Below are 15,440 nucleotides of genomic sequence, written 5' to 3'. Positions count from 1 at the left end.
ATTGAGTCTTTAATCTGTTTTTATTGCACAAACTCCACGTCTGTGAGGCTTCAGCAGGTTAAAAAGCAGCAGCGGTCCATAAGAAGACGACGCTGTTAATAATGAGCCCGTCGTTTCTTTAGTGGTCCCACATCTACATGTTAAACATCTCGTTGGTGCTCTTAAACAGCAGCAGTTTAATCATTTTCTGTTAGAAAAATAAATCAGATGCTCCACAAAATGAATTCATCTAACAGTTAAACTTTCTAGCTTAAAAAAAAAAAATACCCTGAAAATGATGGAGTCGCCTTGTAATTTGTGTTGCTGAAACAGGTCAGAATATGAGTGTTTGCTGAGCTGTTAAAGGATGATAAAACTGGCTAATTCTGCTCCGAGTGCCACTAAAGATGCTGGTTTTTGGTCCTCAGTTTGGACTTAAAGGTTAAGGTTGTAAACGGGAAACCAGGGAGGGTGTCGGACTCAAAGGGTCTGAAAATAAAGATGTACAACTGATGCTGGGCTCACAGGAAACGATTTCCACAGCCCCAGACTGAAAACTGAGTCTTTAGGAGTCGAACTGGAGTCTCGGCGCGCTCCCGTCATCTCAGTCGTTAAGTTTAAGGCAGTAATCTGCAGTTTTTCCCCAGTTTTGGGCTTCAGATCATATCAAACATGTTTAATATTATCACAGATCAACAGCCAATAGATGAGCTCTGACAGCATCAGAAACAGGAAAGCAGACAGTCAATAACAAACATGTCGGCAGATGTAGAAAAACAAGTGATATTCTGTGGCGTTTCTCTTCTTTTTGTTGGGTTTTTCCCTACAAACCACTGCACAGACCAGAGCAGCTGCAGCTAAAAGCTGCTTCTCCTCCATTTATGTGAAACTTCTGCTGAGCATGATGGGAAAAAATCTAAAAATCTAGTTGAGGCTAGTCTGGGACTAAAAACTCTAAACTCTGGTCTTTAGATGTGAGCTGATAGTCTTTCAGAGTCTTTTCTAAGTCTTCTGGTGTGAGGGGAGCTTAAAGAAATGGAAAACAAACTTCCATCTCTGAAGAGGAGAACTCGGGGTGCAGTTGGTTGAAGGGAAGCAGTCATGGACTGTGGATGAAAGGGATTTTCAGTTTGGTGCAGTGAGACGGAAAGAAGGAGCTGAAACTCTTCTTTCTTTCTGTGGGGGACACGACTCCTTGTTTTTCCTTCTATTCGCTCCGGAGAAAAGGCCAAAAATCACAACTATTTCCACATTTTTTCAGGTAGCGTCAGAGGATCAGCTGCTAGATTAACTAGTTTGTGTGATAACTGATTAATGTATCTCCCACAAAGCCTCTGAATGGAAACCCTCCGTCAGGGGGGGGGGTGACGGAGTTACATGTTATCGGTAAGTAACAAACTCCCAGATTCTGGAGAACATTTTATGACTTTAAAGACCATTTGTGTGGAATATTTGCAGGATTATGACATGAATCTGTTTGAGTTTGGAAGTGTTTGGCACATAAACATAAAGCATGTGGGAATGTCTGAGAGCTGGAGCTGGGATTCTTCACGTGTCTTCGCTCGGAGCGCCTTCGCCGCCGCGGGCATTTCTTTCCCCGTACGTTGCTTGTTCTTCAGCCTCCAGGCGTCTGTAGCGGGTGTGGAAGAAGAAGACGAAGAGGCAGGTGAAGAAAGAGCACAGTCCTGCCATCACCATCATGGGCACTGAGGACAGCAGAGGGACCAGAAAAGGTTGGGTTTTAATCTTCTTTTACCTCTTTTCACTCAAGATGTTGACACGTTTTAAGGCTTTGAGCAGAACGGAGGGGGTGACTCTACCTCTCCAGCTCAGGACTTCATCCCCGCAGGTGGACAGAGGAGAGTCAGCCAGCCGTTTGGTTAAAGCCTGCAGGATGATGATGTAGAGGACCGACAGCACCTGCCTGGTGACAGAAACAGTCAAATATACATGAGCGCCACCTGAACACATCGCAGTCACTTATTATTTTTACATTAAAGACATTCAAACATCCACAAAACAAGCAGGATTCATCAGCTGCAAACACATATGATGCGGAACTGGCTGTAAATGGGCTCAAATGAAACCTCTCAGGTGCAGAGTGATGAAAACTATTCAGATTATAGATGATTACAGACGTTAAACTGAAGGAAACAAACTGAATCAGACGCTGGTTTCAGCATAATCAGCGTTAACCGTCTTCAGCCACATTCTCCCACTGTGTTAAAGCCAATAAGGTAAAAGAAGTAAGTGAACTGCATCTAAAAGGCTGATTCGTGTCCTGATGCCCTCCAGTTTCTCACCAAACTTTATTTACAAAAACAAACAGCGAGTGAAGCCAAAGTGCTTTACGGGTAAAATTAAACCAGTTCTAAGACTTCTAAATGCGATTAAAATAGCAGCGAAAGGAAGGAGTCAAAATTCAGACTAAAGGGTTTAAAGGATACAAAAGACAACCCCAAAAAAAGTAGCTCACAGGCACAAAGTTCTGGGAATAACGAGCAGACCTGCACACTGACAGCTGCGTGACTTTCAGACACTTCCACGGTTAAAAAGGTTAAACACGGCTTCTATGGACAGCGACCAATCTAAGAAACTTTAGGACTTGTGCAATCTGCAGACAACCCACAGGAATGGATTCAGAAAAGCCTGAAAACTTTGGTCCTTGTGCAGTTATTTTGGTGATATTCCACCTGCTCGCTCATCTGTCTCCAGTCGGAGGAAGAGGGAAGTCCTCCTGGAGGAGTGACCCGCTGGAGCAATTCTTTCAGCTCCAGTTGATCTGAGCTCCAGAACGAGCTTTACCCAGTAAAATCTGTTCAGACGGCGAGTTTACCCCGACACGAAGATGAGCCCGGTGGCTGTGGCCTCTCCGACCGGATAGGAGCTCTCCACAGACAGCTCCATGACCACCGGGTAGATGGAGAAACCGAAAAGGCCAAGGAGGGAGCAGACGGTGGCGACGGCGATCTTCTGCTGGGGCATCAGAGACACCTGGGAGGCAGGAAGGAGGTAGAAGAAAACCCAAAGGCATTCACTCCAAATCGAACATTAATTTGTGCTCAAATCATCATGAAAAGGAACAATAAGGCCTCAAATATAGACTCAACAGATACGTCACGAGTCGTAGCGTCCTGCCTGTCCTGTCCAGGGAAAACTGTTCTGATCACATCTGTGTGAAACCCAAAAGTATCCCTGGACCAGTTGTTTTCTAACGTCATCCCCAAATAACAGCTAAAAGTCAGGTAACTGGAAGCTTTCCTCATGGATCGCTGCCTTTGCAGATCAGAGGGTGTTAAAGAAGACGTTTCTGTCACTTTTAAAGAGAGAAATGATCAGAAACCTTCTGATTTGTTATCAGAGAAAGTCTTCCAACACCCTCTGAGATCCCCAGAATCAGCTTTATGGGTCTGAACCAGCTCCGTCTCCCACAGTTTTCTGCTCTCACCACTGAGAAGGCGATGCAGGCCAGAGCTGAGAGGCTCATGTTGATCTTTGTGGCTTCGATGAACTTCTTTGTCTTGTCGACATAGAGACCCAGAGCGCCGGAACCAAGGATGCCGAACACGATGAAGAGGGCGCCGCACAGGCCAGCGAAGTCCTGCCGTGGTGAGATTCAAAGGCTGGTTCAGTCCCAACAAACAGAGGGGCTTAAAATCTTTCCTTTCATTCCTCCGGCCCGGTCCAGATGTGTACTTACGTTGGTGTATCCCTGCACACACAGGATCTGCTCCAGCAGGATGGAGAAGCAGGTGAAGACGGCGATTCCCGAGCCGAAGCACAGCAGCAGCACCAGGTAGGCTTTGTTCCTGAGCAGCTGCAGAGGAAGAAAAACCAAACAAACCGATTAGGTGATAGAAACAGGGTTTCTGCTGGGGTGTTCTCTCCGTTTGCCACCTGCCTCTGACACTAACATCCAATAAGAAGCAGAGATTAACTGCACTGACTGCATTTGACTCGGGCGCTTGGGTCTAATTTGGTGCCGATTCTTTGTTTGTTTTCATCTTTATCCAGAAGCTAATAAATGTTGTCAGTATCAGGATGTGATCAGTTACAGAAGGAGAAGCTGCTGCTGCTGATGTTCTGGTTGTTACTTACTGGGCTTATGTCACATTCTTATGATTCTCTTTCTGTTTGTACTGTGGAAAAAGCCTCATTTCTTTCTGTTTCTCTGCAAGCAGCCAGACTTTCTTACAGTCTCCCAAAGTGGTTTTGATCAGTAGTTCTCCAGCTTTCTGAAGGTCTTCTTTGGCATATCTCAGCATGGTGTGCAGTGTGTCCTTAAAACATTTGAGGAAACTGGACAAGTGGAGGACAAAAGAAGAAGTGTCAGGCCTAAAAAACTATCTCCAGCAGATGAACAGGATCTGAAAGTGATGTCCTTAAGAAAGAGGAAAAAATCCAGCTGTGACCTGACAGGACCTGAGAGATGCATCTGGACCTTCAGCTGATCCATCTACTGTTGGCCCAAGCCTCATCAGAAATGGTCTGGTGTCTTTCTTTCTCTGCCTCCCTTTTCTCACATGTGCCCTAAAATAAGTCTAATTCATCACATCTGTTTAAATGGGCACAAAACTGAAGGTACTACAGTCATTTATGTGCCTTCATCTGCTGGAACACAACAATAAATCTCAGTGTTTTCTACGAATGTGACGATAAGACACATTTTAGGGTGCCTGACTGTCTCTGTTGTAAGAAAAATGTAATTTCAGTTGGATAAAATAAGTCTAAACTTGATAGACTGGATGAGATATTTCAGATTCAACATTTTTAACTGCTGTTGTGGCGATTTATGCATGAAACTTACAAGGTCAACCTTAAACACACCAAAACGACTCGTTTTCAGCAGCTTCTCAGGTTTCTGCCACTCGGTGTCATGTGTGAAGACGATGCAGCATATTAGAAGTGGTGAATTTGGGGCAATACGGAGAAGAATTTAAAGTCCTGTGATTGTGTTTTCTTTTTCTTTCTTAACTCTGACCTTTGAACCCTTCAGGCAGAAAAAAGGCTCCTAACTCAAGGGATGAACCAGTGTTGTGTCGACACAGAACAGACAACTTAGCAAAGAAGCCATTTTAAATTGGATCTTTAGGCACTTTGTTACCAGCAGCCTGTCACAAAGACACATCATTTGTTCCCATTTCTTTAGCTGCATCTATGAAAAACAGCAAAGAAAACACAGTTTGACAGACAGAAAATAGGATTTCTGCAGCAACAAGGTGATTCCCAAAGAGCTATTAGCTGAAAACTTGGCATATCTCAGCATGGTGTGCAGTGTGTCCTTAAAACATTTGAGGAAACTGGACAAGTGGAGGACAAAAGAAGAAGTGTCAGGCCTAAAAAACTATCTACAGCAGATGAACAGGATCTGAAAGTGATGTCCTTAAGAAAGAGGAAAAAATCCAGCTGTGACCTGACAGGACCTGAGAGATGCATCTGGACCTTCAGCTGATCCATCTACTGTTGGCCCAAGCCTCATCAGAAATGGTCTCCATGGAAGGGTGGCTGTCAAGAAGCCGTTCTTAAGGAAGGGAAACAGGGAGAAAAGGCTGAGCTGTGCCAAATGACACAAGAAGTGGACTGAAAATCAGTGGCAACAGGTCTTATGGAGGGATGAATCCTCCCCAGAGCCCGGACCTCAACATTATTGAAGCAGTGTGGGATCATCTGACAGAGAACGGAACAAAAGGCAGCCCACATCCAAAGAAGAGCTTTGGGATGTCCTTCAAGAAGCCTGGAGAACTATTCCTGAAGACTCCTTAAAGAAATGACAGAAAGCTGGTCTCAGAGGGTTCAGGCTGTGTTGGAGAATAAAACCTTCTTTTCTGTTTAAATGCAACACATTCATTTGACCAACATCAGCAACGTTGTTTTAAAAGTGATTGAAAGCAGTTCGAAGCTCAGGTGACAGAGGAGATGTTCCAGTTAATCTGTGAGATCTTACCAGTTTGAAACCCTGTACGAACGGTTCTGATGCGGAGGACTCGGCACTGGCTGATGGGGCGGTGGGGGGCTCATTGCTCCGTATCCCCACTGTTGCTAGGAAACAGATGAAGCATGCTGGGACTGCATAGATGAGCAGCTGGAGGAGGAGAAACACATATGAAGAGGTGGTGAATGGGTGGGAGCACCCAGCCCAGGATGTATTAACTTCAGAGCGACCTCACAGACATCTATCTTTGTTCTCTTTGCTTTCTCTTCAGTTCTCTGCTGCACAGGCTTAAAAAAAGCAGGAAACGGTCGAGTCGAGCTACAGTTCCAGCTTCAGTTAACATGGACTGGAGGGGATCTGATGCCAGACAGCACAGGGTGTGGCGTTCAGCGCCTCCTCGCATCAGGAAGCTGACTGGCTGGAGTTTGCATGTTCAAAAACACGCATTTTAGGTCACCTGGTGAGTCAAAGTTGTTCATTTGTCTGCTCAGCTCGGTGGCGGCCTGCCTCTCGCTCTGTGGCAGCTGGGATAGGCTCCAGGATCTTATTAGAGCAGAGCGACAGTCTGGAGATGCTCAAAGTGACGGCATATGGACACGAAGTCTTAATGGGTTGATTTTCAGTCACATTTTCTGACTTTTTTCACTTTCCTGACAAAATAAACAGAAAATATGTCAATGGGAGCAGCTTTATTGGAAAATGGGGCGTATTAATACCCGTTTACACTTTCCAGTTTAGACAAAAACCCATTTGAGTCGAGCGTTGATTCTCAACCACATTATGATCTGATTTAGTTCATTTTGGTTGGACGAACACGTTTAAATGCATCTTAAAAGCTCGGTTTTGGTTCGACTGACACAATTATTCAGTTTTCTCTTGAGTGTAACATGGTTGAACAGTGCATGCTCACACATGCAGCCCATAACTAATGACATGCAGATGTTTGAAGTGAGGGAGGAAAACCCCACAGGTGCAGGAAACATGCAAAGTTCCCACAGCGAGTCTCAGCTGACCAGCAGCGCTAAAAACGGCACCAACTTTGAGTTTTTCTGTCAAGTTCGACACTGAAAGCTGCTAAAAAAGTCAAACTAAATCAGGAATAATCCCAAATAGCTCCAAGTTGACAAAGAAAAGCCGATGAATGCTGTTAAATGCTGTAAAACCTAAATAACTTGCATATAAAACAGAGAAACAGAGACGAGAAGATGCACCAGATGTCTTTAAGCACCTTTATAATACGCTGAATAACGAGGTGTTTCTTCTAATTATTCATCTTCCAGCTGACACACGGTGGAATTATCCTTTTCACTCCAGTTTTGTCTCGTCTGAGTCGTCTTCTTTGAGCTTGTTTGTACTTCATCTTTCCAGTTTTCAGTCAGTCGACCTAACTTCCTGTTTTATCATCTCTCACCTGGTTTCTAACTGGTTCTGTCACTCCTGCTGCGTTGATTCATCTCCGGTTTGGGGGCGTTTTTCTTTTGGATTACCAGGGATGTTCCTGCTCCTTTAAGACTTTATTAAACAAACTTAAACCACCAATCATGTGGCGGCACAGATCCTGACGCAGAGTTGGAAACGGAGACTTGAACTTACCAGCAGTGGGATGTGTTCTGAGGTTCTGACGATCATGGGAGACAAGATATTGGCGAGGAGGATGCCCAGGGGATTGGCTGAGAAGGGGAAGCAGAAGTGTATGTGAGGGTTATTCTGGTCCCTGTCCCACATTTACAATCAGCACAGCGGGCGCACCGCTTTCACTTCCCCGCTTCACTCCTCCAAACAGCATCAAATAAAGGAAAACAACACAAAGGTGTCACAACGATCGCTGCAACTGAGAAGGACCGCGTGCCAGAATCCCCTCGTTTCATTCAGCAGGCAGCATGGTGGAAGTGGTGAACAAAGTGAGATATTTGGGTCATATTACCAGGAAATGACAGAGATGGAACCTCTGGTGCTGCAGATGAAGTTAAAACAGCCTTTCAGAGCTCACTGTGCTCCTTTTTACTCATTTATTTTTCATTCAGGCGGCATTTAAAGTCTCACAAGATGGACAGATAACGTTCCTGCTCATAATGTCACATTTTTAAGGTCTTTGGACGACAGACACAAGAGATTAAAAGTCCTAATTAAACTAAAAGTGAACGACTCCAGGTTCCCGTAAGTTTCTGTATTTCTTTTATTTCCTTTCCAAATAGCCTTCGGTTTTTGTTTTAATGGCCTGTAAAGTGCAGGCTCCAGATTTAATGGGATCAGTGATCTTTAGGATCTGGGATCACGTGGCGTCTGTACGCTCTGCTATAATTAGTCAAACGGATCAGGTGAGGCTGTGAGGGAGATGGTATTTAACCAGATACGAAGCCTTTAATTCAAAATTAAAGCCATTAAATTATCATCTCGTGTCCTAAAGTGCAGTATCAGACAAATCTACCTGAAATCCTCATGATTAATTCAAATAATGCCATGAAAAAGCCCTCTTTAAAGTGTTCAGGGGTGCTGTAAGAGCCAGCTGTTCCAGTCGCTTACACATGGAGGCGATGGTGTTGGCCGTCGCCCGCTGGCTGTCGGGGAACCACAGAGCCGCCAGCTTGGTGGGGGTGAAAATGATGAGGGGCTGAGCAAGAGCACCGAGGGTCTGACCCACCATCACCAGTACGTATTTGAGCTGATAAACGCCCGACTCCGGCGTGCCGCAGAGGCGTCCCAGCGCGCCGAGCATGTTCAGCCAGGACCCCAGGACCAGCTGTGAAGGTTGGCAGAGAGGTGAAAGGTCAAACTGCTGCTCATCTGGCTGCAGCTTTGATCCAAAGCCCCCCCAGACACACACATCTATCTATAAACTAACATGCATTTCATCCAAAACTGACGCTGAGCCAGAGTTTGAGCTCCCAGTCACATTAAAAGCAGTTTCTACCGTGATCCGTAACCCAACGGTGTCCAGCATCCACGTCGTGCCAAAGCTGAGCGGAATGGCCACCACGATGTAGACCAGAGACAACCAGTTGATGTCCCCCAAAGAGACCTTCAGGTACTGGGCTGACTGGTCTGCCACTGGTGCGAAGGTAAGCCATATCTGGGAGGACACATCCAGAATCCTGCTCTTAACAAAGCTTTAGAGCAGGGATGTCAAACTCCGGTCCTGGAGGGCCGCTGTCCTGCAGGTTTTAGCTGTTTCCCTGCTCCAACACACCTGATTCAGATCAGCTCATTAGCTGGTTTGTGCAGAACTTAATCTTTTGAAGGGATCCATTTCATCTGAATCAGGTGTGTTGAGGCAGGGAAACGTCTAAAACCTGCAGGACAGCGGCCCTCCAGGACCAGAGTTTGACATCCCTGCTTTAGAGGAATAAAACTGAGGTTTACACAGAAGATTCAACAGTTTAATGGTGATTATTTGAAGGTAAAGTTGCCTTAGATGTGAAACATGTGGTCATCCTGCCAAAAAGTCTCTCAGAAACGTTTCTGTCAGTAAAAGGAAGAAATTCAGGACATAAACGGGAGCTAGCAGTGAGATTTGTCTGTGTCTGAGTTTGGTGTTTAATTCTCATAAATATGTTGGAGTTATCACTGTTCAGCAGTTTTAATTCCTGATGGGATGAAGCCCGGATGACCTTCTGTAAACCAGCAGAGAGCAGAGCTTCTTTTGCAGCTTTAAAACGTTTAAAATACGAGCTTAGTTTCACGTTGTGACTAAAACTGTAAAGTAGCTGCGGCCCGTCTGTGACGAGTCCATCCAAAGCATCCGATTCCTTCAGTATTCTGTCCTCTGTGTCTAAACTCTGCCTGCTTCATCTTTCATGTGACTGTGAAACGAGGAGGTGATCAAACACATTTTAAATGCGCTCAGCGGACGAGTTTTAAACTATTTTGTCGTATTTTTTTGGTTTATGATCAAATATTTGTTGAAAACGCGACATGATCCATCTCAAACCGCTTGATTTTAGGTGTTATTTCAGGTTTCTGGGCCACTTGTGTCACTTTAACAGTTCCTGACATGATGAGAAATCAGGATTCTGCTCGGAAGAAACTCCTAAATGAAGTGTACAAAACGCAGGCTGAAAAACAGAAAATTCATCACTTTTATTCTGAGGAGGTTGATTATTATAAGCTGCTTTAACAAGACTAACAATCAGCGCCCCCCCCCCCTCTGATAGTTTTATTAATCCTCCCTCCCATGGGCACATTAATGTCACACTGACTGATGTCCAACTGGCTCATCAGCTGTTATTTGCCACCTCATGAATGACTCTCCACCAGCTGAGCTTCTTTTGTGGGGTTCAACACCAGTTCTCCGGAAACAATGGCTCCCATTGAAAGGACGAGTCCCGCAGGAGCTGGAGATGCACGAGGCGGGGGGGGGGGGGGCTTGGAGCGGCACACTTGCCTCCAGGCACGCTCTGCTTCACAAAGACAACGTCCCCGGGGACTGATACGAGTCGTGCAAACATTACAGGGGGAAAAAGTCTTAAAAAAACGTAACGAGAGGAGCAGAAAACAGGATGCTGGGCCTGAATTAAATATTAATGAGAGAAGCATGTCGAACAATCTGCAACTTCTTAGCCAGAAGCAAATCAATACGACGAGAAAGGTCAAAGAACTGAGCCGAGAGTAACATGAAAGCTCCGTCTTATCAGAAAGAGAAGAACAAATAAGTCCAAATCCACAAGAGATTTATTGATCGGTCAACACGTGCGAGCAGCCAGAAGCTGCAGATCTATTCTGCCACGATTCAGAGGGAATCCGTTCAGAAAGTCACTCTTTCCTGCCGTCTTTCAAAGGGAAAAATTAAGCTTCACCTGTGCTGGAATGTGCTTTTCACTGTTTTATGAAGCTGTGTTATTCTCTGAAAGGAGAATCAGCTGATTGTGCATGTGATCAGGCACGTGCGCAACATATCCAGCACTCATTCAGTGAAGCTGCTGCTCTCCAAACTAAGAACTCCCCTAAATTACAAAAAAAGCCCCGAAAGGAAACGTTAAAACACACTGAAGCTTTCGTTTTGGTCGCTAAGCAACCAAAGCCGCTGAGTTACGGCCTGGATGTAGCTGTAAGGCGCAGGATTAGATGTGGTCGCTCATTCAGATCGCGCGACCAATCGAAACGGGTCATTTCCTGTTCTCCTTCTTCGTTTAGCTTCTCTCTGTTTGAAATGTCCAGCTCGAGCTCAGCTCAACTCGGCGTTTTGTCTCGGATGTTGAGCCTCTCGCTGCTATCGGACAGAACCGCGTTTGCGCTCGTCCGGCTTTCCGTAGAAAATGGCGACCGTTACCCACAATGCAACTTACCGCGCCATTGTTGCCCATTCTCTATTTGAACATTTTAAGAAGTGAGTCTTTCTAATTTTGACCACATATGTGTGAAATCTGCATACTGCAGGTACTTTTCTCCTCAGTTTCTTTTCATTTTGGCACTTTGGCACCGTTCACAGTGGGCAAAATAACTATTTTAAGGATGAAATTCTCATTTCCTGTATCTTGTTGTGATTCGTAGTTGTAATTTGGAGGGAAAAGGACGGATTGGTGAAGATGAACGGTAGTTTTCCAATAAACTGATCAGAACGTAGCAAAAACAAAACTAAAACGGGCTCAAACCGACTGACCGGGGAGGAACCACAAGGAAAAGACACAGAACCACTGGATTACAACTATAATCTGGCAAGGAGCAAAGTTAAACCAGGAGAAGGTGTACCGATGGATAAATGACCGATAGCTGAGGGCAACCAGGGAGAGACGAGCAGCAGTAGAACTAACAGAAGTGAATAAAACATCAGGATCTACCAAAATAAAACAATGACACATGAACAAAACAGGGAAAACCGGGACATGGGTCATAGGAGTCGGAACCGAACTACAAAAACCAACGGATCGTGACATATTTGAGCTAAAAGATCTGGGAATCTCGTTCAAAAAGGGAAATAATCCATAAAAATCTTTTTATGAAACAACTGATCACTTCTGGTAATCTTTGTCTAAGCTTCTGCATCAGAAATGAAAAAATTAGACGTAGTTTGAGTTTTCATGAGTGTAGTTGGAGCGCCTCTGGACATGGGATCAGCGTCCGCTGGATCAATAACCAAAGCAAATGATTAAGGACTTCATGAACAACTGAAACTACAAGGTTCGTTTTAATCCAGCTGTGATTTCACACTATTTCAGTGAGATAAATCTGGCTTTGGTCAGACTAATGCAGCACTGAATTTTCTACTAATTTCATGTAAACTTACACACTGCTAAAAAATAATCAGGATCTCCAATAAAAAGTCAAACCTACAACATGTAATTACAACTTAAGTCGATGCTGAAGAAACACGATCTTCATTTTCCATCAGCTCACTTTCAAAATTACAGTTTTAAATAAAGTTTTTTTTTATGGTTGAGGAAAATTAGTGCCATATTTTATTTATAATTCAAATAGAAGTATGAAAAATGAATACAATAAAGGTACAGGAAGGAAAAACTACCAAACACATCCTTTCCATTGATTAAAAAACTCCATGTCTATTTAATTTTTTTAATTTGTTTTTGCACAAGTGGGCTTCCATACCGCGCCGGCGTCTTCGCGTTCTGTCCCACTTTAACCACAGTTTTGACACGTGCGGTCACGTGATTCACCCCCAAAACACACCAACCGCAGACTCACCGTTGCGTTGGAGCAGTTTAACAGACACAGCACCAGCAGCATAAACCACCTCCTCTTGTAAACTTTAAATAGCAGAAGTTTCTTAAGCTCTGGCTTTGCTCCTGCGGCCGCGTAGACGGTCCGAATCTCGGACGTTTCGCCGCTGGACTCCATGACGACCTGACCGGCTAATCCTGGCGGTTCTGTTAGCTTGTTAGCTAACGTCACACTGTACAAAAACACCCGGACATTTTACAAAGTTTAAGCTGTAGCTGGTCAGCAGATCCGTAACAGTCTAAAACCCGATTCTGTGCTTGTTCAAACAGGCAGCAGGTCAACTCTGTCAAATCTGATTGACTCTTGTGTGAATTTATCTCACAAATAGACGCCGGAAAGGCAGCTGGCAAAAGTCAGCAAGTATCGGTTCAACAATCAGGGAATTGTTGTTGTACTGCACAAAGATCCTCCAGTAGAAAGATGAACCACTCTGTCCTTTAAAAATAGCTCAGAAACCGCTGTTTCTCAAACAAAAAAAATCGAATTTTTCCTTATTCCTTCATTAATACATCTCTTTAAATTAACTCAAACCCAAATGAGTATCCTCAGAATAGTTTCAATAAAAAGGGTAAAAATAGGACATGTATGGCATCGCACTGTATCCTGCAGGCTGTGCACAGACCCTCCATGTGAGACATTTGCCCGCTCAGACTGCCCTAAATGCTGATTGGAGCCTGAGCTGATAAATACCCAACACTACTGCAGAGTTATCTCCTGCTGCACTGAAAATCCAGATGTTAGCTGGTGTTAAGGGCCTTTTTTGACCTTATTAAGTGTTTTTGTGAATAATTTCCTCTTGTTCAGATGAAGGCTGAAAGTTTACTTTGACACTTTAACAAGAAAATTAGGAGTTTTATTTCCCTGCAAAGTAGGAGCGCTGTAGATGTCACTAGTGTGTTTGTTAATAAAGTTTTAAATCAATCACATGGTTTTCATGTATAATTAAGGCTTATATCTGACTTCCTTAAGGAAAAATGCTGACCAAACTTTTAATTTATCTGTTTTTCCCTATAGCACCGGTGAATAACGTGTATTAGTAGCACATATATTGTCTTATAGCCTGTTATTCATGTTCACAGGTTGACACAGACTCTCTCCAACTGCTGCAGCTGCTTTATCTCACTGGTGCAGAGACACTGAGGTGCACATTCACAGCAGAATGAACCCCATGCAGGAGCAGTGTTTCTGCATCCCTGTGTAAGCTTTTTCTTTAAAGCTGTGATACTTTTTTTACATTTGGACAGAGTTACTTTCTTCTGGGTTTTCTTTGTTGTTTGTTTCCAAATGAAAACTTCCCACCTACAAACTGAACGGCATCTTGATGCCAAAGGGGTCATATTTTCTCCATAAAGATGATTTATGGCAGCAGACACTTTGGGTCAAGCTATAGTTCTTTGAAACTGGCCACAGCTGTGTTTACTGAATGAATGAATCATATAAATGTCACGAACAACCTCGGGCTACATTTGTGCCCGTTGGGAGCGCACGGGATTAGAAAACACTGTGACATAACAGCAGCTGACATCATACATTTATACTCAGAATTGAATGAAGTCATGGAATTATTCTGCGATGGAAGTAAATTAATGAAATAAAAGTCTGTTAAATTCATTTTGGCTTCTTAAAGGGAATCTTTACCTTTGCTTTTTCATCATCCGATTGAATATAACATAATTAATAACACTTAACATATAAGATTTATTCAACTAAAACTCGCATCTAATCACATCTGAATGTGTTATTATTGTCCTGCAACATGCAGAGAATTACAAAGAGTATGAATGCTGTTACTTCAGGTTCCTCTGCTGTGTTTTCAGACCTCGAACACACGAATATGAACGTGGATGTGACCGTTATAAACGCTATTATCACATAAATATGGGGTTTAATCAGAGTGGAGCTGCTCATTTTTCTTTAATGACGTAAGATTAGGACCAGAGTGAGAGCTCTTTACTTCCTTTAGCCTCTTTGACTGCACATTAAAACACTCTTTTGTCTGCCTGCTTGTTCCTGTTTTGCAGTTTTATTCAAAAAGAAAGTAAAACTCGTTGAAATGGTTACAAATTAATCACGACTCTGACATTTACAACCATGAATCTACAAATAGTTTGACCAAACCTTTAAAGTAAGCATTATCAATCAGGTTTATTCCCGTCTTTCATCGACTGATTTACCAGTTTTAGGCATCAAAATACTAAGACTGGTGTCATTTGGCTTTAATTTGCAGTTGAAAACAATCCCAAACACTCTCAACTCTAACTTTATTGAAAACTGTTGCAGAGGTCTTCCAGTCCGATTAGGATTTATCAGCAGAAGCAAAATACTTTCCAGCAAATACAAGGTTGTGCTCGCAGCGCAGCAGGAAGATTTATCATCTCATTTGTAACTTAAAGGATTCAGAGAGAGAACAATAAGCTGCTCAAGCATCACCCTTAAAAGTCTCCATTTATAAAGTACTTAATGCATAATTAATTACTCGTGTTATACATCAGTTATAATCCTGTCATAATAGACAACTTTCTGGTTACCACATTCCCTTTAAACTGTCCTTTAGATTGACCACATTTGGACAAAAACAGCAAAAAACTCTCAACAAAAAGCAATTTATTGATGGTTCAGTGACATTTAAAACTATTAAAACTATTTAAACACATTTGCGATCATACACAGAGTTCAACAAGCTGTAAAACTATCTAAAATCTAAAATATCAGGAATCCCAAGAAGAAAAAGAAGCGTTAAAGGTTTAGTGTGACAGCAGAAAATAACATTTTTAATAACTCGACTCTTAATCGGTTAGAAAAAGGCATTAATATTAGATAAACTGGGCTTTGTATACATTTACAGTTCAACCTTTGA

The 15,440-nt window shown here is 43.3% G+C and overlaps 2 protein-coding genes across 2 annotated transcripts in view; one reads left to right on the top strand and one right to left on the bottom strand.

Moving 5' to 3' along the window:
- The window catches only part of LOC140317674 (nuclear cap-binding protein subunit 1), a 189,229-nt gene that overhangs the window by 9,853 nt on the left and 163,936 nt on the right, over window positions 1–15,440 (top strand). The gene's annotated exons all lie outside the window — the stretch shown is intronic.
- On the bottom strand, window positions 14–12,970 carry slc49a3 (solute carrier family 49 member 3). Its single transcript, XM_072395150.1, has 10 exons — window positions 12,548–12,970; window positions 8,823–8,981; window positions 8,435–8,651; window positions 7,505–7,581; window positions 5,924–6,061; window positions 3,680–3,796; window positions 3,428–3,580; window positions 2,816–2,973; window positions 1,800–1,903; window positions 14–1,685 (listed from the first exon to the last, which is right to left on the bottom strand). The coding sequence occupies exons 1-10, from the start codon at window positions 12,698–12,700 to the stop codon at window positions 1,528–1,530; spliced, it is 1,434 nt and encodes a 477-aa protein (XP_072251251.1). The 5' UTR covers window positions 12,701–12,970; the 3' UTR covers window positions 14–1,527.

The sequence above is a fragment of the Leuresthes tenuis genome, unplaced genomic scaffold, assembly GCF_036924035.1.
Source record: "Leuresthes tenuis unplaced genomic scaffold, fLeuTen1.0.hap1 SCAF_11, whole genome shotgun sequence".
In the NCBI taxonomy this organism is placed as follows: Eukaryota; Metazoa; Chordata; class Actinopteri; order Atheriniformes; family Atherinopsidae; genus Leuresthes; species Leuresthes tenuis.
The sequence above is the reverse complement of the archived record's forward strand: the minus strand, read 5'-3'. Positions and strand labels throughout refer to the sequence as shown.

Excerpts from the sequence above, each read along its gene's own strand:
- slc49a3 (XM_072395150.1), bottom strand. The coding sequence starts at position 12,700 with ATGGAGTCCAGCGGCGAAACGTCCGAGATTCGGACCGTCTACGCGGCC. Across the intron at positions 8,982-12,547 it reads TAAACTGCTCCAACGCAACG|ATATGGCTTACCTTCGCACC; the intron begins GTGAGTCTGCGG and ends GTGTCCTCCCAG. Across the intron at positions 6,062-7,504 it reads CAGAACACATCCCACTGCTG|CTGCTCATCTATGCAGTCCC; the intron begins GTAAGTTCAAGT and ends CTCCTCCTCCAG.